This window comes from Glycine soja, chromosome 11, assembly GCF_004193775.1.
Source record: "Glycine soja cultivar W05 chromosome 11, ASM419377v2, whole genome shotgun sequence".
NCBI lineage: Eukaryota > Viridiplantae > Streptophyta > Magnoliopsida > Fabales > Fabaceae > Glycine > Glycine soja.
The window spans coordinates 15,995,462-16,018,270 of record NC_041012.1 but is presented as its reverse complement, the minus strand read 5'-3'; the positions used below and the strand labels follow the sequence as shown (position 1 = coordinate 16,018,270).

Here is a 22,809-nt window from a genome sequence, read left to right as displayed (position 1 = left end):
CCAACAATGAATGTCGTGATCACAATGCAAACAACAAAATGAAAAAATGCCTACAAATTACATTGAAAATTAGATATGTTTAACTAACAACTCTTAAGCAACAACTTCATGACCACTCACTAGCAACCAATAAAATTTTATCCCACTAAATAATGTCAACTACAAGATTAACAAAAAAATACACCCACTTCTAAAAGAAGAAAAAAAGAAGGAAAAACTGAAATAATTTTTTTGTAAGTTAAAATTAACTTATGCATAAGCTAATATGTAGAAATTATCTCTTATTAACTCTTTTAAAAGTTGATTTTAACTTATGCATAAGTTAATTATGGGAGAAACATTTTTCATTTTTCTCAAGTGGAACCTTAGGTAAGCAACACTTGTCTACTCCATCTTATCTCTTTTTAATGTTTAATTTCAGTTCATCTATCCATTTCTACATGTGTTTAACACAAATAAAAAGAAAATGAGCCACTAAACCCCAAATCCGTATTATCCATATGGATTGAACTCAACATATCATAAACATAGAAAAGGAAAAAAAAATCATAATCAAAATCAAAATCTAACCTGTACTATAGCAAAACTAGCACAAATCAAATCTAGTGGAAATTAGAAGAAACCAAGTTTGTTTAACTCATTGTGATGATTATACGATTAAAGTTTTCAACTTTCTTTCTTATTTTTTGGCCTATGTAATTAAAGAATAAAAAAAAGACAAACATTTAGCTGTTGCAGATGCTGGTGCAACTAGGAGCTAATTTACAGTGATTCAACCAATCAAAATGATATACAATACCATTCACCACATCTACACCAAACAAGTACACCACATAAAATGAAGGCATGCTAATTCACAGACAGTTTTTCCCCAGTTCATATTCATCTCATTACATTTACAAGTTACAACATCCTAGCATTAACTTACTTACCTCTTCTACTGAGAGTGAGCGTGTATGGATATAAAGTTTCTCAGTACAGTCAGCACAGTCCAAAAACATAGTAGCAATCCAAGAGACAGGTCAATCACCACCTACATCAATCATCATTCCCATAAACATATATATACATATAGATACACTGTAACTTGAAAATGCACCCAGTTTCAATTAATGCCTAATGAATGGCACTTGCATCCAGTTTCAGAAAATGCATCATAACTTGAAAGAAAATGCATCAAACATATATACATATAGATACACATAGTCATAGATAGGTAGTGAGCTTAATTAATAACATAAGAAGTCTTTGTGTTGCCTCAAAGGCTTCATAAGCCAACAACATTCAATCCTAACCATTAACTAGTTCGTGGTTCAGTAATCAATATGAAAAATCAGTTGCTTCATAAACCAGTTACATATACAAGCTATCATCCACACATACACATGCACATTTCGTTAAATACGTTGTAAGCTGTATATATATATATATATATATATATATATATATATATATATATATATATATATATATATATATATATATATATATATATATCAAAGACTTACCTGGCTTCACTTCTTTTATATTGCGTCCTGTTAGACTAATACGAAGGATAAAGAGAAAGGAAATGATAAAGGGTCCTATGAGACTGAGAAAAGAAGAAGGACTTCAAATGGCAGTGCGTGAAGGAGAACAAAGTACAGAAACACGAAGAAAGGAGAAGAAATCTAACCTTTTGTGACCGAGAGGTTCCAATGTTGCTTATGATGGAGTTAGAGTGTCGTGAGAGGTTGCAAATCAGAGTGTCAAAGTGTTCAAGTGAGAGTGATCAGAATGAGAGTGAAAGTGCTGAGAGTGAGAGATTTCAAAGGTCCTGAACTTCAGGGTTTTCGGCACTAGACAATGATTAAAAGATCTCACAACATCAATTTTTTTAATAAAAAAAACGATGCTAACAAAGTAACCTTAACATCGGTTTTTCAAAAAAATGATGTTGAGTTTTCTCTACGTTCTTCAGTAACATCGATTTTTGGTAAAGCCGATGCTATCAAAGTTTGTTAACATCGAGTTTTTAAAAACCGATGTAATGAACTCATGTTAACATCGGTTTTATTAAAAACCGATGTTAACAAACTCGTGTTATTGCCACTGCATTTTTTGTTAACATCAGTTTTACATAAAACCAATGTTAACTTAGCGATATTAAAACCATTGTTTGTAGTAGTGAAGGTAAAGGTTCACATTCGCTTCTCGAACATCATAATAGTACTTGTCCAAAAAATAATAAAATCATGTCGACTCAAAACAAGGTCTTCCAAATGAATGAAAAAAGTCAAACTGATAGCATAAAACATAAAACAACTATATTGGTCATGGAACTATAACATATGAAATAAAAATGTCATGTCCCGATGTCACATCTATAAGAGCATTTCCCTGAGAAAGGCTAAGCCTCTCCATCTCCAGCATGGAACTCATCATATGTTAGCTCACCTGAAACAAAATGACATTTAGCCCAAATAAAAATACACATCGGGAATGAGTTATCACATTTGTATATAAAAAAAATACTAGAATGTGTGAAACATATAAATACATAAAGCTGAATTTACACAAACATCATCACTTCACAAAATCACACGCAAGTATGCACACTCATTCAAGTTCACACACTCCAGAAAATAATACCGAAATCTCAATCGTTAACTCAATGAAGGCCAAACACAACATTATGCAACAAATATACTAGACTTAAGCCTACATGCAATGTGATACCATTTTCAGTGAAAACCTCATTAGGAGCTTAGGAGTACATGACAAGACATGTCTCACAATAGGTAAGTCAGGTCACTCTCACTAAGTGAAATCATAGGAAGACTAGTTAGGGTCACTTTGTTTTGCGAGAATACTTCAACCATGTGGGATCGGCACAAACTTAAAGTAGCACTCAAACCAAGTATATTTACCCCCAAGGCCTAGAATCCGAGAAGCCTGTCATTCCTGATTTAGGTCCAACTCAAAATATTTTAACACACATACTCTACCTATGAATTATGCAATATACACAATCACTCAATTGTTTTCAAAATCATTTTAACTCGTCGTATTTAAACTGATTAAACTCGTCGGATTCCCAAAGTGAAACCCATCACAAAACTCGCCGCCCTTAAAGGATCTTACAGTTGTATGATTGAACAATTGATAACTCACAACTCATTACATACAACAGCTTAATACACATGTATCTCACAATTCATTGCATACTCAATTTATCACTTACACAATTTCAATCACAATTTCATGATCTTAATATAACAATTTATCATGTTTCATGAATCATATACACATCACACAGTAATAATATTTACATGTACAAAATACGTATATATTAAATTAAATTATATTATTTTCAATTAAAAAGAGTATATACAATGATTAAATTGAAATGTAACAAAAGTAATTATTATTATTAAGCAATAGTTTTATAACTTTATTTAATTTTTTTTTTTACTTTTATTATTTGAAATATATATATCCGAAAGGCAAGAACGAGGACCACCTAACAAATCCCAACCTAGCTAACAATTGAAATGTCACTTTTTCTTTGCAATTCATAAACATGCACATACAATGAATCAACTTTTAAAATCTAATACAAAAGTATAACTTTCACATGGACATATTAAAATGGGTAAAGCAAATGAAAATTCAATTGAAAGCTCTTTTTCGTTCAATATTTAAATAACTATGGTCACATCCACACCAAAATCTCAAAATGATATATTATCACCCATCCATTCACGTTTCAATGTATATATATATATATATATATATATATATATATATATATATATATATTAATCATTCATACACGTGTAGAAAGTACCATGGTGTAATTAGAAAGCTTCCGTATATGAATATGCCAGCAATTAGCATGTACCTATGTACAACAACATCATGCTTCTAACAAAAATACCACAACAATCTATCTAACTTTCTCAATCCATTATTGCGGAAAGAAATATCGATATGCAAAACCGCGATCCCTTAATCAAATCGAATAGGCAAAGCATGAGAGAAAATCTTAAATGCACGTGGATATCTAAGTGGAATACTTTTGCCAATTACAATATATATGATAGACTAAATAAAAATTAGTGACACCAAAAGAATCTCTAGATTAATTATTTTGTACGCAGAGTTTGCAATCACCGTCACAAAAATTAGATCAGTGAAAAGGTCAAGAAACAACAACTAAAATAAAATAATTTAACCTTAATTTTAAAACCAATCAAAATTCCTAAAAGGCACAGAAGTAAAAACACAATAAAAAACAAATACTCCTGAAATCAAATCACAACAATTTCACATCCAGATGTTAATTGATCCCTAAACACACTCAATTCATAAATAAAAGCATAAAAACAAAATTGAATTTTATAAAATAATTCAAAATAATCCCAAATTTAATTCTTTAGGGATCTCTACACATGTTAATTTTAATCTATAAGTTTGAGTAACTCATTCCTCGATTTAGTCGTTGTAACGTTTCTTGCTACCAATGGCGGCCTGGTGTTTTAGGTGCTCTCTAGAATTCTTCCTCCAATCTCTAAAAACACTCTTTTTTCTCTATTAAATAGATGAAAAATGAAAAAATAAATCTCCCTCTTATTTTTTTTAACTCTCTTTTTATTTTTTAAAAACTCATTTATTATTTATTCCAAACCTCTATTTTATTTAAATAAAAACTCATTTATTTTAATTAAAAAAACTCTTTTAATTAATTTTTTTAAAAAAAGACAGGGTATTATTATCACAGGCAATAGAAATTGACAACACTTCCATTGAATCAGACAAATATTAGTACATAAAGATCCAGTCTTGCTTGTGGAGAATTCGCTATATTGGAAATCCTCAATGATATCTATTGAACTTTTTTTTTTTTATTGCCGAAATCAAAGTGATATATATAAATAAATCCATTTTCTTAAGGTATAACCAATCAATTTTAAGTAGATAGTACATTGAGACCAATAGGACTCCTAACCCTTTGTATGCCATTGTTCCATATCAAAGCACCAAACACAAAGCTTCCATCGCTGTTCTTGAAAGGGAAGAAATCAATCCTGAAAGTTATTTTTTCCCCAGTTTTCACAAACTTCAATTCTGCAGGTGTAACTTTAACATTCACACCAGATGGATTTTCAACGCTTGCACGATATACCGTTGGCCCCTGACCATAATAAGTAACTGTACGATACACTGATAAACTTCCATTCAAGCTGGACACACCAATTGAAGGGTAATTGAAGTTGGAGGAAGCTGTAAGAGGTTTCTGACATTGACTAATAACCCCAGTGAGGTTCTTAAGTTGTGCCGGGCTTGCCCCATTGCTGCACAGAAAATTGAGAACATCTTGGGAATTAAAATCATATACTAATCCAGGATTGAGTGATGCAACCGGATTAACATGTCCAGATCCATAGTCAAATGGTGTGGTTTGTGTTCCATTCGGATCTCTTCCTATGACTCGACGTGTGTTATCAATAACTGTCGCTGTAACATCAGAACAAAGGCACCAATTTAGGATCATCACACACAATTACAAACATCTATTCTCATGGTTTTTGTTGTTGCCAGGAACTTTTCTAGCATGAATGAACAACTTACCTGTTGTCATTATTGAAGACATTATGGCTGCAGGACCCCAGTGTGGGTGGTGAGATTTTATAATTGCCGCAACTGCAGTTACATGTGGGCAAGACATTGATGTTCCGGAAATGATGTTATAGTCGACAGATCGATGTTCAACTGTGGCTTCAGTTGCCACTGGAGACCATGCTGCCAAAATATTCACTCCAGGTGCTGTTATGTCAGGCTGCATAGTGGGATGAGAGCACACTATTTAGCATATATAGGTATATGATCAACTTTCAACACTAAATCCTCTTTATCCTTTTTGGGTGTGTGTCAACATAAAATTAAACTAGGAAGAGAATCTGTGGTGCATGCAGATCTAAAACATATAGTTTATTGAGTAAACTTACCTTAATAATGTCTGGTGTTATTATATTTGGTCCAATGGAAGAAAAAGCTGCCATTTCTGGAGCAGGTTTGGTACCGACTACAGTTATTGTTGGGTTGATTATAGCAGTGGGATTCCTGACATAGTAAAAGCATTAGCAGGTGATGTTTCATGGATTGTGACTAACTTTGGTAATAGAGATTTTTTTTTCTCTCTTTTGACAAACTTTTAAAACTCACTTATCTGTCTTTATATATGCTTGAAGCTCTTGTACGGCATCCTGACCAATGAGAGTGCTTGGGATGACAAATTGAAAACCAATATCTTTGGCATTATGATCAATAAGTATCATTCCGACACCCCCTCCTTGCCTTATTGCTATGGCCTTGGCTCGTCTGTCATCACTGAAAGTCTCAATTGTGCAGATTACAATTTTACCCTTGATTAAGGTAGGATCTAGAGTATTGTTCTTGCAGAAGCTGTAAACAAAAGAAATTAAAAAAATTAGGATTAAAAAATTGAATCATGTCACTCTAGATGTCTTGGGATTAAAGTCAGCATCCTTGAATAGTTTCTATACATTTATGCAGAATAGGACACTAATTTTAACTATTTGGAGTCAAACAAGATGTGTGATTCTAAATATCCACAGTTTTTTCGCTAATGGTATAATAATGATATGGCAAATAGAGAGACTAGAGTTGTCTATGTTTCAAAACAAAAAGTTAGATGTACTAATAATATTGTCTCATTTTCTAACTAGAGGACTGACTTTAATGAGTTTTAATACGGCTTAAAGAAGGCAAATAGTTATATAGAATCCGAAACATTTATCAAAATGAAGTGTTGTGCTTAGCTACTTAATGCAGAAGATACCTTGCATTTGTTGCTGAAACTCCTGCAGCTGCAGCGGCACTTCCATATATTAAACCATTCGAATGCTCCATTCTTATTGGATTTAAAGAAGAACCCTGAAGGCACATAAATCTTTCTTGATTTACTAACTGATACTAATATGCATTAGGATGTATATTGGTGACCAAATTTGTGTTATTGGCCTCACCTTTAAAACCTTCGAGTTACCAAGGTAGATATTTGAACTGAATTCCCTGTCTATTGTGCTAGCAGCAACAGTGAGGATCCAAGGAGCAACATTGCATGCAGTACGTGGAAAAACTGAGTTTCCAGCAGAAGCAGAAACAAGAACACCCTTTTGGAATGCATGGAATGCTCCTACACTGATTGCATTCTCGAAGTAAATTGGCTGCGGAGGGTCAGGGCCAAGGGAAAGAGATAGTATGTCAACCCCATCATGGATGGCATCATCCATGGCAGAAAGAACATCAGCATCACTGCAGAAATCAAACCAACATGCCTTGTAAATTGCAAGTCTCGCGCTTGGGGCACCACCTCTAGCGGTTCCTTTGGCAATGCCTAATAAGCTGGCATTAGCAACAATGGACCCTGCTATTGTGGAAGCCGTGTGTGTTCCGTGTCCATCACCATCCCGAGCTGACCGGAAAAAAATCTTGTTAGCGGTCTCTAGAGGACCAACTTCTGCCTCAATCCCTTTTGAATAGAACCGAGCACCAATAATTTTCCTGAAAAATAAAAAATCCAGGTGAGATGACATAGTTAGAAAATGACAATCTGTATATTTCTATAGCATACAATGAGTAAGCTTCTATCACAAACCGTCACAAAAGTTTAAGCTATTAGGTGAGGAAACACGAATAGTTGTATGATAAGTCTTTAACACAACATCCACTCATGTTAGAGTCCCTTAAACTTTGAAATGTGAACAATAGACGGATCCAACTACCTTGTGCTGAAATTCAGTTTTTTATTAGAAGAATGAGGTTGGTAGAGATGGAACTCTGGACCACTTGGTCACAGACATTCTAATACCATGTCATAAATCAACTATCCCAAAAGTTTAAACTTCACAAAAATGATTTTATATTACACTTCAACAGCTTCAAGTTCATAATTTATTTACGTCAATATATATACTTTGTACATCAATCTTAAAAACCAGTCTATGATGGATTTAGAATTCCAAAAAGAGTTCTTACTTGTTGCAATTGGCTAGTGTAAATTTTTCACCAGTAACACACTCTCCCTTGAATTTTTTGGGCACAGGACCTAATCCATAATCAGTGAAGCTTTCCGATTCCGGCCAGATGCCTGAAAACCAATGTAGAGTCACTCATTGTAATAAAAATGAGAAAAAAGAGAGTATCAGAGAAAGTACTTACCAGAGTCAATGACACCAACAATGACATCGGATGTGGTGTCCAGTGCTTTAGGATTGTTCTTGTTGATAGTTTCTAATCCAAGAAAATCCCAAGAATGTGTTGTGTGAAGTTTATTCATTTTGCTCTCAAATACGGACACTACTGATTTATATTCTGAAACACAATTCAAAACGTCATTCAGAGCCTGACCAAGTAAGTGGTTAATGAATTCCATATAGAATATGCTTTTAACTCTGAAACTTGGGCTTATACAGCTCCAAATTAGAGCAACCCCATTTAAATAAAGAAGCCATTCCCAAAATATTGAATTAGTCTTCCATCTCTTATTCAAAATGTTTCCTTGTCCAATATGGTGGAAAGATAAGGAAAGGATATAACACTGGAATACAATCAATACCTGCAAGTTGACTAGCTTGCACTGGTGTAATCATAGCTGAGAAGCCTTGGAAGCTTTTACTGTAATGGTGGAGTGCTGCTGCCTTTGCTTCACTAAGGCTGAAAAGTGTATGTATTTACACAAGAAAGACTATGTTAGCCTAAGTTATTCCGTTCTTAATAAATCAAGCTTAAAAGAACCTCATTAGTCATAATTAATCCATGAATTTTATCTTAAACTGAGTGACATGCCTTCCAGTAACTGAAGCTAGTATCTCATGGTTTGCTCTGATTACAGATTCTGAATTGGGGTGTGAATGATCTCCCATGTAAACTATATAATGCTACATCAATGCAAATTCAAAAGTTAATTTTTGTTCTATGTAAGTAGTTAGGAGCTGCTAATAATGTAGCTCATAGGGTGTAGATGCAGCTCATGTAGCAGCATGCATCAAATTCAAGTGAATATAACAAGGTTTACTTAATCAATACCCCCACTAAGAATGCTACTTACCTTTGGGGTGGATCCATTCACCAAGGTATACCCAATGAACAGAACGGTGAAAGAGCTTAAAATTTTGGCAAACCCCATGATAAGTTGAAAGGGTCCAGAATAGAAAGCTAGATGTGGAAATGGTGATTCATTTTGTGGTTGGTGATTCACCCATTTTATACAAAAACAAACCAACTTATATGTCATGTCACACTTATAAAAATAATCATTGCCGGCTTTATATGTTTCTGGTTATAACTTAGTGTACATTTGGGATTCTTCGATAAAAGTTAAATGACATTCACAAAAGGAGATAAGATGAATATATATTTAACGAACTAACAGCATTTGGACGCATTATAAACAGCAATTATTGGATTGATACTTGTATCGTTTTGTGAACTAATAAATGTTTCCCGATATTTAAAACTTCAAAGGACGACGGGTGGTTCCCTTGTCTGAACTTGAGAGTGTGTTATTGGCAACCACAAATGGCATATGCTTACAGACCAAAAGCTACAGTGCATTTCAGGTTCTTAAAGAAAAGAAAAAGAAAAGGAGAAGATAAAAAAAATGTAACCTATAGTTCATTACTAAATGCTTCTGCCAAAAATGTTACATTCTCCGATTCTTTCAGCATAGTAAACGGCCATATCAAACTTCAAATTTCTGGTACTGTATGCACATACAAAGACAAATGTCTGAATCCTTCTAGTTTGGTTTTTCTTTTTAACACTAGTTTTTTTTTCCTACTTCATAATTTCCCCAAATCCCTCTGCCAAAGATGTAAGAAAAACTATTTTGTTTTCTATGTCCATTTGGCGGATGACCTCCTTCTCACATTTGGAACTGATCGTAACTAGACAACTTACATGCCATTCACTTCTTCAAATTATCAACTTGCCGTCCCTACGATTCAAACAATCAGAGGTGGCCAAAAAGTCTTTTATTTCCATTGATAATTTCTTATTGTGTCATCGTTAGCAATGCCTTCTTACAAGGCATATCTAATAAAGATGACCTTTCCAAGCATTTCTTCACGGATATAAATCACATTTAGGACAACTTATATGTTTTCCTAGGAGTAATTTGAATTGTAAATTAATAACATATTTTGTTGGACAATCAGCTCAAAACTTGATTTTATAGTTAAACGAATATCCTAATCAGCATCTTTAGTGATGAAATTAGTTTATCTCTAACCTAAAATTGTCAACCCCGCCCTAGCTTGGAATCTGAAAAAAACTCAAAACCTAAAACTATCTTAAAATTTAGGACACCTACATTCAAAATGAAGACCAACATGAGTAACCAGAATCACATATTCACATCAAATTTATTTTTCTGATTATTTCATCAGTCTGTTCTTATACACAAATTATGATTAGTAAAAATATGCATTTCACTTGATCCAATAGCACTGTAAATTACAAATCATAACATGTTTAAGCTAGTGCAGATGATTGAAGAAAAATTCCGTCAGAATTATCCTTCCTCTCCGAACTCCTTTGTGAATCTCTCATGAACATCAAGGTCAGACTTGCTTACGGTGGGTCTTTGTCTAGCAAGTACTTTGTCAAAATCTGTTCTCGATATAGGAGGTGGGAGGATCTGTACAGCAAACAAGAATATAAAAACTGTTATTATCTGATTATCATTTAGAAAAAGAAGTTCTCCAGTCCTACTGTCATCAAAATCCGCAGCATCTTGAATACCTTAGAAGCAAGTCCTTTCGCAGCAATATCCTGCATTGTAGTTTGCACTGAACCCTGTTGCTTTGGCCCACATGGGATCCACATACCCTCAGTATTCCTAAAGAAAAACATGGCATCTTGGGTTTTGCGAACAGGTTCAAATAAAACATCCTTCACCTGTAGAATAATAGGTCCAATTTAATTACCTTTACCTTGAAACATCCAAATAAAATGATCATTATTGTAATCAGGTATTAAATATAGAAGTCAAACTTACACAGACAGATATATCTGAACCTGAAAACCCCTCTGTCTTGCGAGCCAAATGTTCAAAATCACTTTCAGCCAAGTTATGGGGAGTATCTCCTAGGTGCACCTGTTCAATTGATCAGCCAAGAAAAAGACATAGTAAGACCATTTGCTAGGTTCACAATACACAATAAGACCAATGAACATCATCATGTATATTGCCCATGCCTTGAACATGTGTTGGCGAGCCTTTAAATCAGGTAGGGGTATGTATATACGCTTATCGAAACGCCGCCTTATTGCCTGCAATTACAAGTTGATTAATCAAAACAGTATCCCATTGAATCACGATAAAAATAAGTAAACAGAACTATTTTCTTCTTACCTGGTCTAGAGCATAAGGTGTATTTGTAGCTGCAAGAACAAGAACTTTCTGATCATTGTGTCCCACACCCTACAATGTGAAGTGGATAAACTACATTATGATTAGGAACAAACGCGAAAATGAAAATTGACGCCAAAGCTGTTGGAAACCTTGGATCTTCCGAAAAAATAAGGATGCATAATAATAGTTGTAATTATTGGGGGTGGGATTGAACAGTTTTTTTTTTTTTTTTAAAAAAAAGAAATTACTAGCTACTATGTTCAGCTTAAGAGAAAGAAGCTAAATATAACAGGGTTTAGGTCGCTAGTCAAAAAGTGTGTGCAACTTTGTGTATGACTAAAAATCATCAAATAAGTTACTTTACAGATTTTTACCAGCAAAAAATAGTGAAATTATACTATAGCCAAGTATAATAGTCAGATGATAATGGATGCCTAAAATAATAATAATAATAATAATTGCAAATGTTCCACACCATTAAAATATTGAATAATTATGTCAAGAACCACACTTTCTATTTTCTAATAAGATAATTATCTAGGATTTTGCCTAGGGTAGCTTTACTATTCTTAGCCGGTCCCAAGCCCGGATAAAAGGAGAGGGTTGTGTTAGGCTTTCGACAGCCAACGTTAAACTTTGTCGAATCTCTATGACATGGATCAATTACGTAATAATGTGAATGCTAGGTCGTTGCCCGGAAGCAACGCGCTGTATGGCTCGAGTACAGTGTCAAAAGAGCAAGGGCCGCTGCATCGCCGTCCGGATGTAGTGAAAAGTAAGCAAGGGTTCCCACATTTTCGTGAACGGGTGTGGGTAAAGAAGCTAGTTCATGACAGGAGGATTCGCTTTGGTACATGGAATATAGGCACACTTACTGGAAAATCTATGGAAATAGTGGATGTTATGGTGAGGAGGAAGATCAATTTTATGTGCCTACAAGAAACTAAGTGGACAGGTGAAAAAGCGAAAGAATTAGACAACTCGGGATTTAAGTTGTGGTATACGGGAAAAATCAGATCAAGAAATGGGGTAGGGATTATTGTGGACAAGGAGTGGAAGAAGGATGTCGTGGATGTAAGAAGGGTAGGAGATCGTATCATAGTCTTAAAATTGGTAGTGGGACAGGACACCTTTAATATTATTAGTGGGTACGCACCTCAGGTTGGGTTAGCAGAACACTTTAAGGTAAAATTTTGGGAGGATCTAGATAGGGTACTGCAGGATATACCCCAAGGAGAGAAAGTTTTCCTAGGAGGGGATCTCAATGGACATGTAGGTAGCGTGGCTAGAGGTTTTGAGGGGGTGCATGGGGGTTTTGGCCTAGGGGAGATGAATGGGGAGGGTAAATCCATCTTGGAGTTTTCGGAGGCTTTGGATCTTTCTATAGCCAATACATGGTTTAAGAAAAGAGAGGAACATCTTATCACTTACAAAAGTGGAGGGACATGTTCTCAGATAGATTTCTTCCTTATCAGGAAGTCTGATAGGAAGTATTGCTTGAACTGTAAAGTTATCCCGGGAGAGAGCTTGACTACCCAACATAGAGTGTTGGTTATGGATGTAAGAATTAGAGATAGAGCAAAGAGAAGAAGTCCTATGGTAGCACCAAGGATCAAATGGTGGCACTTGAAGGGTGAGAAACAAGGAATCTTCCAACAAAAGATATGGGAGGGTTGGTGTGGACAATCACAAGGAAGTGCAAATGATATGTGGAACAAGATGTCCCAAGAGATTATTAAAGTGACTAAAGAGACGTTGGGTGAATCTAGAGATTTTGGACCTAGGGGTAAAGAATCGTGGTGGTGGAATGAAAATGTTCAGAGCAAAGTTAGAGTAAAAAAGGAGTGTTTCAAGGAGTGGTCTAGGTGTAGAAATTCTGAAACTTGGGATAAGTATAAGATAACTAGAAATGAAACCAAAAAGACGGTGAGTGAGGCAAGAGCCCAAGCTTTTGATGGACTATACCAAGCTCTAGGAACCAGGGACGGAGAAAGATATATAGGCTTGCTAAGGGTAGAGAGAGGAAGACTAGAGATTTGGATCAAGTAAAGTGTGTTAAGGATGAAGAAGGCAAAGTCTTAGTGCATGAAAAAGATATCAAGGAAAGGTGGAAGGCGTATTTCCACAACTTATTTAATGATGGATATGGATATGACTCTAGCAGTCTAGACACAAGAGAAGAGGACCGGAACTATAAGTACTATCGTCGGATTCAGAAACAGGAAGTAAAGGAAGCGTTGAAAAGAATGAGTAATGGTAAGGTGGTGGGGCCAGACAACATACCTATTGAAGTGTGGAAAACTCTTGGAGATAGAGGTCTTGAGTGGCTCACCGAACTCTTTAACGAAATTATGAGGTCAAAACGCATGCCGGAGGAATGGAGGAGAAGCACGTTAGTGCCAATCTATAAGAACAAAGGGGATATACAAAATTGTGCAAATTATAGGGGAATCAAGCTCATGAGTCATACCATGAAATTATGGGAAAGAGTGATCGAACGGAGATTAAGAAAGGAGACTCAAGTTACTAAGAATCAATTTGGTTTCATGCCGGGAAGGTCGACCATGGAAGCGATTTATTTATTACAGCGGGTGATGGAGCAATATCGCATGGCCCAACAAGACTTGCACTTGATTTTTATTGACTTGGAGAAAGCGTATGATAGAGTGCCTAGAGAGATTTTGTGGAAAGCTCTAGAGAAGAAAGGGGTTAGGGTTGCATATATTCGAGCTATCCAAGATATGTATGATAGGGTATCGACTAGTGTTAGGACACAGGGTGGAGAGTCAGACGATTTTCCCATCACAATTGGTTTACATCAAGGGTCAACCCTTAGCCCCTACCTTTTTATCTTAATTCTGGATGTCCTCACGGAACAAATCCAAGAGATAGCGCCGAGATGCATGCTTTTTGCAGATGACATAGTCCTCCTTGGAGAGTCGAGGGAGGAGTTGAATGAGAGGTTGGAAACTTGGAGACGAGCTCTAGAAACACATGGCTTTCGCCTAAGCAGAAGCAAATCGGAGTATATGGAATGTAAGTTCAACAAAAGAATGAGGGTTTCTAACTCAGAGGTGAAAATAGGAGACCATATTATCCCTCAAATCACACGGTTTAAATATCTTGGGTCTGTAATACAGGATGATGGGGAAATTGAAGGGGATGTGAATCATCGCATTCAAGCGGGATGGATGAAATGGAGAAAAGCATCGGGGGTGTTATGTGATGCAAAGGTACCGATCAAGCTAAAGGGAATGTTTTATCGGACTGCGGTAAGACCGGCGATTTTGTACGGAACAGAATGCTGGGCGGTCAAGAGCCAACATGAGAATAAAGTAGGTGTAGCGGAGATGAGGATGTTGCGGTGGATGTGTGGTAAGACTCGACAGGATAAAATTAGAAACGAAGCTATTAGAGAGAGGGTTGGAGTAGCGCCGATTGTAGAGAAGATGGTGAAAAATAGACTTAGGTGGTTTGGGCATGTAGAGAGAAGACCGGTAGACTCTGTAGTGAGGAGAGTAGACCAGATGGAGAAAAGACAAACAATTCGAGGCAGAGGAAGACCCAAAAAGACTATAAGAGAGGTTATCAAAAAGGATCTCGAACTCAATGGTTTGGATAGAAGTATGGTACTTGATAGAACATTATGGCGGAAGTTGATCCATGTAGCCGACCCCACCTAGTGGGATAAGGCGTGGTTGTTGTTGTTGTTGTTGTATAATTATCTAGGATTTAAAACACTCGGGAAACAAAGAAATACAAAAAAAGAAGCAAGAATGGAATATGATAGATGTGGATATACAAGGAAATATGCACAATGGTGGAAAACTAAAACAAATTTGCGGCATAAGTCAAGGATAAGAACTGTTTGAATTATGATGTTTAGGTAATAGGCAAAGGGAGCAAGAGAGAATAAAGGCAATGATATTCTTAGATTGATATGGTGTGTAATAATATGATAGATACAGTAGTCCTAGGCCTAACTATAATAGTAAATGGATCACACAACCCCATTCAGCTTGGTTAAAGACCAAATTTTTAAAGATATTATTCACCACAAGATTCTGCTTAACAACTTCCTCTAATGTCCTTATCGGTCTCCCTCTCTCCTTTTTCACAGCACTAAAAATCATACTATTTACTCTTCTCCTTAGTCCTAGCTATAATAAAAATAAAAAATAAAGTGAAGTACTAGTTTAGTATTACTAGTACAAGCCCAAGCCCCCTAATATGACAAGCCTACTAACCCAAAGAAACAAGGAATTGATATTTCAACAAAGTATTCTAAGACAACAAAGATATAATAAGATATTTTATAGATATCCAACAAGAAAAGGCCATTTGTGTCAGATGGCTTATTGAAGAAACCAATAGAGATCAAGATATTTCAAGAGTTGCAATTATTGCACAATCAAATGTAACAAAAAGACCCAAACTAAAGATAAGGAGAAACTGAATTAGCTCAACTCTGCTCTTTAAATCAACTATTGTAGAATGAATCGATGTTTCATAGTATTTAAACTCCAGAAATTTTGTTTTAGGATTTCAAATTTTCAATAAATGATTCATATATACAGCATTACAGGACAGCTACATCATAAACTGGGACTCAAGCTTCTTGACTTGTTCAGGATATTGCAATTCAAATGTCAACTAAAGTATTATTCCAATCAGCGTATCTACACCATGGCACCATAAATTTATTACCTGCATCTGCACCAGAAGCTCAGTTTTAATACGCCTTGAAGCTTCACTCTCATTCCCTTCTCCACGTTGACCACATAGAGAATCTATTTCATCAACGAATATTATAGAAGGTGCACTTTCGCGAGCCATTTGGAAAAGATTTGAGACCAGCTTTTCACTTTCTCCCATCCACTTTGAAACCAGGTCTGATGAAGAAACACTGGTGAAGAATTCAAAAGTTAAAACATGCTGCAAGAAAATGCCCACCAAAGCACTCACATTCACAACCTTTTTTATTTCAAACAAAATCACTGTCAAGGACTCAAGGCAGAACTGTTAAATTTGCATTCCCTAACAGGTGAAGGAAAGTAAATCAGTTACAATCATCCATATAATGAAAGCAATGGCACTCAGAAATTGAAATTTTAACGATAATGATGTTGATGATGGTGTGAAATCATCCGTATGCACACACATTCATCCACCAAACTTAGTGTTTGGGTTCACATTGGATGATCCAAAATCACATTGAAATATCAGTTATCGTGATTTTAAGTAAATGTTCACAAGTTTGGTTCCCTGTTAAGGAATTGATTGAGCAGAATTAAATTTAAGTAGATTTTGCTTTGGATAAAAAAATATATTGAGTCCTACCACTAAATTGTTTTTAAAATAAGAGTACTGCTAACTAGTGTCTTTAGGGCATTGGTTAGGAATCGATAAATAGAAATTTTTTATTGAGAGAGTGCATTGGAAATCATAGAAGAATATACCCTTACACTTACCAATAAAAAAAAAAATCCACTTTTGATTCCTTAATCATTGCCCTTATGTTATAATAACATCATACAAACATAAATCACATCATTTTCAATAAATTTTGTAAAAGTTCATCCAAAACACACACTTAATTAGAGGCTTAAACAACAAAATTATAAATCTACCTGAAAAACGTAGAATCAGCTTCTGTGGCAACGGCCTTGGCCAAATACGATTTCCCCGTCCCCGGCGGTCCGTACAACAAGAACGCTCTCCAAGGTCGTCGCTTACCTGAACCAAAAACAAACCATTCCAATCGAACAATTGAAATTTCGAATATTTAAAATCACACTTCCTTCAATCGATTAACCGAAAAGTAAAAAAACCCTCACCAGTGAAGAACTGCGGAAACTTCACGGGCAAGATAACCGCTTCCTGCAGCGCCTGCTTCGCGCTCTCTAACCCCGCGACGTCGTTCCACTTCACGTTGGGCTTTTCCCTAACGATCGCGGAGTTGAGCCCGGCCCGGAGCTTGGCCTGCTCGGGATCCTCGCCGTCTCCGTCTTTCCCTCCGTCCTTGGGCTTCGTCTTGGGCCGTGTGGCGACCGCGGCGTCCCCGCTGGAGGCCGGGCCGCTGGGCCCGTCGTCGAGGACCGCCCGGATCTCCTCGGCCCGGCGGAGATACTCGGTGAATTTCTGCGTGATGGCCTCCTTGATCTTAGGGTTCTTCTCGTACTTGAGATGCGTTTTGAAATACTCCAACGCGTTCATGTAAAGCTGAAACGCTTTCGCATAGTTTCCCTTATTGTCTTCATCTACCGCTTGTTTCACGTACTCTATTGCTTGCTCTTTGAAATTGCTATACATCTCCTTCTTCTGAGAATTTTGATTCAGAATTCCAAGAATCTGATCCGAACGAAGAAGAAGGAAAGGGTGTTAGTCTGCGCGTGGAAAGAAAAAAAAAGCGTTTGGTTTGGGCGAGTCAGAGAAGATTCTTCCGTCGAACCTTCCTTCAAACGCAGACGGATTCCGTGTGTTTACGGATATATACGTTCATCGATTGTGATCCTTGGATTAAGATCGAATGGTATTTTATTTTGGATGCGTATTCTGTTCGTAGAAATTCTGAAGCGTTTGATCTGTATTGACGGTTTAGATTGCATAGATGTGTGAATGCGCGAATGGGAGGCTACGGAGAATTTAGCCTCGCATGCAAACAAATTTGTGTTTGAATTATTATTTTGTTTTTTCTAAAGAAAATTGAGTGTTTTGTAACAAATTAAAACAAACATAATTGAATGGGTTGATTGGTGAAAGGAAAATTGGGGATAAAGAAAACATAGATAGTAATTAATTTTTGCAAAAGGACATAAATAAAAGAAATTTAACTTGCAATTTTTTTATATTTTAATTTCAAAATTTGTGTTTGTGTGAATTCTAACTTGCAAGCTAAATATTTTTTTTTATCAGTGGGGGAAGAAGAGCCTTTCCATCAAATTGGAAGAAGATAGAAGAAGAGCCTTTCTTAGCTAGCCAGGTAGAAATCAAAGTAGTGAAGGCTTTTGGTTGAAGGATTGGATCTGACTTATGAGCGAAGCATTTGGATTAAGGGGAGAGAAGTCATCCATCAAAAGTTGGAGTTTGTTTCACATAAAATGACATGATAAATCACAGCAACAAGGTTTGAAGTAAAACCGCATGATCCTGTAAAACCTGAGAGTCATTGGCCTAGGCTGTTTTGAATAAGCCCACCATACCCTGAAGGTCCTAGATTGCCACAAGAGTTGTCGTCAACGTTGAGCTTGAAGGAGACCAAGCGATCGAAAGAGGGTCCTTTACTAGAGAAAAAGACCTAGTTGAAGAAGCTATTTGAGACATTATGGTGGCTTCATTGATGATATCCTGGAAAATATGCATGATAGCCTTAACATGCCTAAATTTTTCTCTAGACACTTCGGGGTGTTGTAGGATCATATATTTGGATTCCACAATTTAATGTGACTAGGTTGGATGAGGATTCGACCTTATAGACTTAACAAAAAAAGATTACACAATCTTATAGACTTACAAAATTTATCCTACAATTTTTTTTTTGTTGGTGAGTGTTCTAATATATAATCTAATATATTTACACTATCAATAAATAATAATACATTCTAATCAATTGTTTTACATGATAATTTCTATGTTTTGTGCTTGAAAAAGAAGCCGTACGTAACTACTGAAAAAGGCCTTGACGAAACCCACCCCAAGATTATAACTGTGCAAACGCACTCATTCAGTTTTTACCCCTTTGGCCCCCCTTCACTTTCACTGCAGCATCACCATCGATCGCAACCATGGAAGACTCTGGTAACCACCACCACCACAGCGACGACCACGATCACAACCACCACCCCTCGTCCTCCTCCCCTCCAACCAGCGGCACCTGCTGCAAGTGCGGCGGCCCCACCACCTTCGCCCCCCCTCCCCAAACCCCCACCTTCACCTCCCCTCCCCCAACCTACCGCCCCATCCGCGCCCCCGCCATCCCCCCGGACCCCAACTCCACCCGCGCCATCATCCTCGCCCCGGTCCCACAATCCCAAAAAGTTCCCATTTTGCCCCCGCCGCACCACTTCATAGCCCCCGCCAAACGCATCCACTCCCCCGACGACATCGTCCGCTTCCACTCCTCCGACTCCAGCAAGAATTTCCTCGGCTTCGTCGTCGCCCTCTCCGAATCCATCCGCGCCAAAAAAATCTCCGACCCCTGCCACGTGTCCCCTGCCACAACCTCCCTCCTCTCCATCCTCCAAACCCTAACCCTAATCGCCGACCAGACCCCCCCGCTCCCCCAATCCGCGCGCTACGGCAACGTCTCATACCGCACCTGGCACGAGAAGATGTCCAATTCCGCCGAATCCCTCATCCAAACCCTCCTCCCGGAGAATCTCCACCCCGCCACGGTCGAACTCGCCCCCTACTTCGCCGATTCCTTCGGAAACTCGAGCCGCATCGACTACGGCACCGGCCACGAGACGAATTTCGCGGCGTGGCTCTACTGCCTCGCCCGGCTCGGGGTCATTGGAGAGGAGGACTACCCCGCCGTCGTGGCCAGGGTGTTTGTGAAGTACCTTGACCTCATGAGGAAGCTGCAATTACAGTACTGCTTGGAGCCTGCTGGGTCCCATGGTGTGTGGGGGCTTGATGATTATCATTTTTTGCCCTTCATATTTGGGTCTTCGCAGTTGATTGATCACAAGTATATGAAGCCCAAGTCCATTCACAATGAGGATATTTTGGAGAATTTCTCTAATGAGTATTTGTACCTTGCTTGCATTGCCTTTGTCAAGAAGGTGAAGAAAGGGGTGTTTGCTGAGCATTCACCCATGTTGGATGATATCAGTGGGGTGCCCAATTGGAACAAGGTGAACACTGGGTTGCTTAAAATGTATAAGGCTGAGGTCTTGGAGAAGGTCCCCATCATGCAGCACTTTCTTTTCGGGTCGATTATTAAGTGGTATGTGTCTTGCTGTTTTTGCTCGTGTTTCTAACATTTGATTTGATTATATATCTGCACTTAAATGTGTTTGCCATTGCTGCATTGTATCCCATTATGTTATTCACTTGTAGTTAGTTAGTTGTATGGAATGTGGGCATTAGGTATTGTATAGATTAAGTGTGTGTTTGGATAACATGTCATATTAGTGATGAAATCAGTTAATTTGTCTGCCTAGATTATTGCTTATGTTTGTGCATTATGATCTATGCATGTCAATTATTCAGTGGATACATTCTTGTTTGAACATGTATTTGTTATCAATTGTGTAAACTTTTGGATGAATTTTATAATAATGAATTTACCCATGCCTAAATTTGAAAAACACAGGTATACCTTTCTTACCAAAAACATTTAAATGCTCCCCGACACCATTTGTTTTTGCCTGAACAGTTTGAAATACTTAGTTATTGCCAGTATTTATGCAATAAATCTCATAAGTGTTTTATCCAGGCAAGGATTTTAGTTTGCAAAACTTGTTGCCTAAGTTGGTGGGTGGATTGGTGCATGTCGATTTGTTAGACATGATTGCTAGTTCTTGCATTAGAGGTCATCTGCTTTTACTTCGTGATGAATTTGATGATGTGGAATTTCCAAAGCAATTGCTGTTGCATAAAATAGCCATCGTGTAGTGTTGAGTCTTTGAGTGAATTGATGCATATAATGTACTGATGTTCTATAATCTGATGTTGATGCCATAGCTTTTATGTCTGACCTGTGCTGGTTCCTGAGCATCCAATCAATGTTTATAATTTTTTCCTTGCTGTCACAAAACTCTCATTTGCATTATCTTTGGGGATTTCTCAATCTATGGGTAAATCACACAACTTGTATCTTTCCCAGCATTAACAAGATCTGGGAAGGTGTTGAGTGATGTTCTCTTGCTGTTATTATTTTCAATATATGATATTGGATTATTCATAGCATTATATTACCTCCCTATTCACTGCTGTTTGGTTATTTGTCGGTACGGGTTACTGCCTAGATCAAGATCATGATAGACAGAAGAGTTAAGAAAATCATATTGATTGCAAAATTTTCTCAATTCTAGTCATATTGTGTTGATTAAAGACAAAAGGAGGGGGCCAAAAAAACTAAGGGGTTGGTGCAGGGGGAGGGGGATTACACAGTTCCTCATCCTAGGGAAGAAAATGGAAAAAAAAAAAAAGTTATGATGTGCACATTATTATAGTGTAATGATTTTTATCTTCATGTTTGAGTTGTTTCAAAACTGGATGAAACTTGAAAGTATAATTTGGCTTGCAAATTTACTTTTTTCTTTTTAATTTCTGATTTTATTAATTTGTTTTCTACCAGGGAATAGTGCTTGGAGTCTTCTGCCGGTTTTCCTATGAGGACGAGCTATATAAACCAGGCTGATGAAATCGAGAGAATAGGGAGTCTTCGGAGTGGAATTATATCCATGACAGCCTTTTTTTCATCATTCTTTTGATATACTTACTATATCCACTTGCTTATTCTAAGATAATACGCCTTTAGTAAAGATAATGGAACGAATTTCTTCGTTTTGCCATATGACTAACGAGAATGTTTGCTGCATGTAGAAGTTCTACTGCTATACTTGCAAGAACATCTAGTCGATGTATTCTTGCACTGCTAGTTTCTGGCTCATACATTATGATTTATGAGCAGCTTAGAGTGTAGCCCCTTTATCTTGTTGATGAGATTTGGAAATGATTGAATTTTGTATTGAATAAATAATTTTGAAATTTTGTTATATAGTTTCCATCACTGACTTCTGTCATTAGACCGTCATTGTTTCCTGCTAAGTTCATTAATCGCCGTTTGACATAGATTCAAAACTATCCTACAAAAGATCACGAGTTCCCTTCATATTTTCATAGTTCGTGAATATTAAAAAATAAATAGAGATTTTGATTTAAAAAAATAGGAAAAGATATTCAAAAACACATTTGTAGTCTTTATCAAGATAATTTAAAATATTAAAGTTAGGCGCATGCTCTAGTGAACAGAGTAAATTCTTTGTGTTTGGTGCACAAAGAAATCTAATCTAGTATTGTAAGTTTGTCCTTTTTTTTAATTTTTTTTTATGATATAAATTTTATATTATTTTATTAGACAAAGATGAATTTGTCATTAATGAGATGATAAGATATTATTGTCCTCCGACAACATGAATGCCTTTTTTGCCCAATTAAGATTGAAAGAAAACCGTTAAATATCAACATGCATTAAACAGATTATGTCATTAAAACCACTATCACCATCTTTATGGCAGACGCTAAATATCAATCTGTATCAACCACAACATACCAAGGTTGTCGACAAATCTCCAACTATATCACAACAAAAATTAATAAATCAATACAATGCTACAACTTTCCGATCAACTATTTGATTAATAATTATGTAACCTTCA

The 22,809-nt window shown here is 36.7% G+C and overlaps 3 protein-coding genes across 3 annotated transcripts; 1 reads left to right on the top strand and 2 right to left on the bottom strand.

Moving 5' to 3' along the window:
• Positions 1-4,768: 4,768 nt before the first annotated feature.
• LOC114374929 (subtilisin-like protease SBT5.3) lies at positions 4,769-9,242 on the bottom strand. Its single transcript, XM_028332654.1, has 11 exons — positions 9,116-9,242; positions 8,854-8,945; positions 8,624-8,721; positions 8,227-8,379; positions 8,044-8,155; positions 7,032-7,569; positions 6,845-6,939; positions 6,208-6,447; positions 5,991-6,105; positions 5,614-5,821; positions 4,769-5,499 (listed from the first exon to the last, which is right to left on the bottom strand). The coding sequence occupies exons 1-11, from the start codon at positions 9,191-9,193 to the stop codon at positions 4,952-4,954; spliced, it is 2,277 nt and encodes a 758-aa protein (XP_028188455.1). The 5' UTR covers positions 9,194-9,242; the 3' UTR covers positions 4,769-4,951.
• A 1,156-nt stretch (positions 9,243-10,398) lies between these two features.
• LOC114374225 (protein SUPPRESSOR OF K(+) TRANSPORT GROWTH DEFECT 1-like) lies at positions 10,399-17,873 on the bottom strand. The gene is made up of 8 exons (XM_028331843.1): positions 17,260-17,873; positions 17,053-17,158; positions 16,130-16,328; positions 11,423-11,491; positions 11,266-11,340; positions 11,066-11,164; positions 10,810-10,965; positions 10,399-10,705 (listed from the first exon to the last, which is right to left on the bottom strand). The coding sequence occupies exons 1-8, from the start codon at positions 17,732-17,734 to the stop codon at positions 10,580-10,582; spliced, it is 1,305 nt and encodes a 434-aa protein (XP_028187644.1). The 5' UTR covers positions 17,735-17,873; the 3' UTR covers positions 10,399-10,579.
• A 1,199-nt stretch (positions 17,874-19,072) lies between these two features.
• Positions 19,073-22,160, top strand: LOC114374226 (serine/threonine-protein phosphatase 2A activator-like). The gene is made up of 2 exons (XM_028331844.1): positions 19,073-20,369; positions 21,726-22,160. The coding sequence occupies exons 1-2, from the start codon at positions 19,207-19,209 to the stop codon at positions 21,730-21,732; spliced, it is 1,170 nt and encodes a 389-aa protein (XP_028187645.1). The 5' UTR covers positions 19,073-19,206; the 3' UTR covers positions 21,733-22,160.
• Positions 22,161-22,809: the final 649 nt, after the last annotated feature.

Excerpts from the sequence above, each read along its gene's own strand:
- LOC114374225 (XM_028331843.1), bottom strand. The coding sequence starts at position 17,734 with ATGTATAGCAATTTCAAAGAGCAAGCAATAGAGTACGTGAAACAAGCG. Across the intron at positions 17,159-17,259 it reads GTTTCCGCAGTTCTTCACTG|GTAAGCGACGACCTTGGAGA; the intron begins GTGAGGGTTTTT and ends TTTTTGGTTCAG. Across the intron at positions 11,165-11,265 it reads CTCGCCAACACATGTTCAAG|GTGCACCTAGGAGATACTCC; the intron begins GCATGGGCAATA and ends TCAATTGAACAG.
- LOC114374929 (XM_028332654.1), bottom strand. The coding sequence starts at position 9,193 with ATGGGGTTTGCCAAAATTTTAAGCTCTTTCACCGTTCTGTTCATTGGG. Across the intron at positions 7,570-8,043 it reads ACACTAGCCAATTGCAACAA|GAAAATTATTGGTGCTCGGT; the intron begins GTAAGAACTCTT and ends TTTATTTTTCAG. Across the intron at positions 6,940-7,031 it reads GTAACTCGAAGGTTTTAAAG|GGTTCTTCTTTAAATCCAAT; the intron begins GTGAGGCCAATA and ends ATGTGCCTTCAG.
- LOC114374226 (XM_028331844.1), top strand. The coding sequence starts at position 19,207 with ATGGAAGACTCTGGTAACCACCACCACCACAGCGACGACCACGATCAC.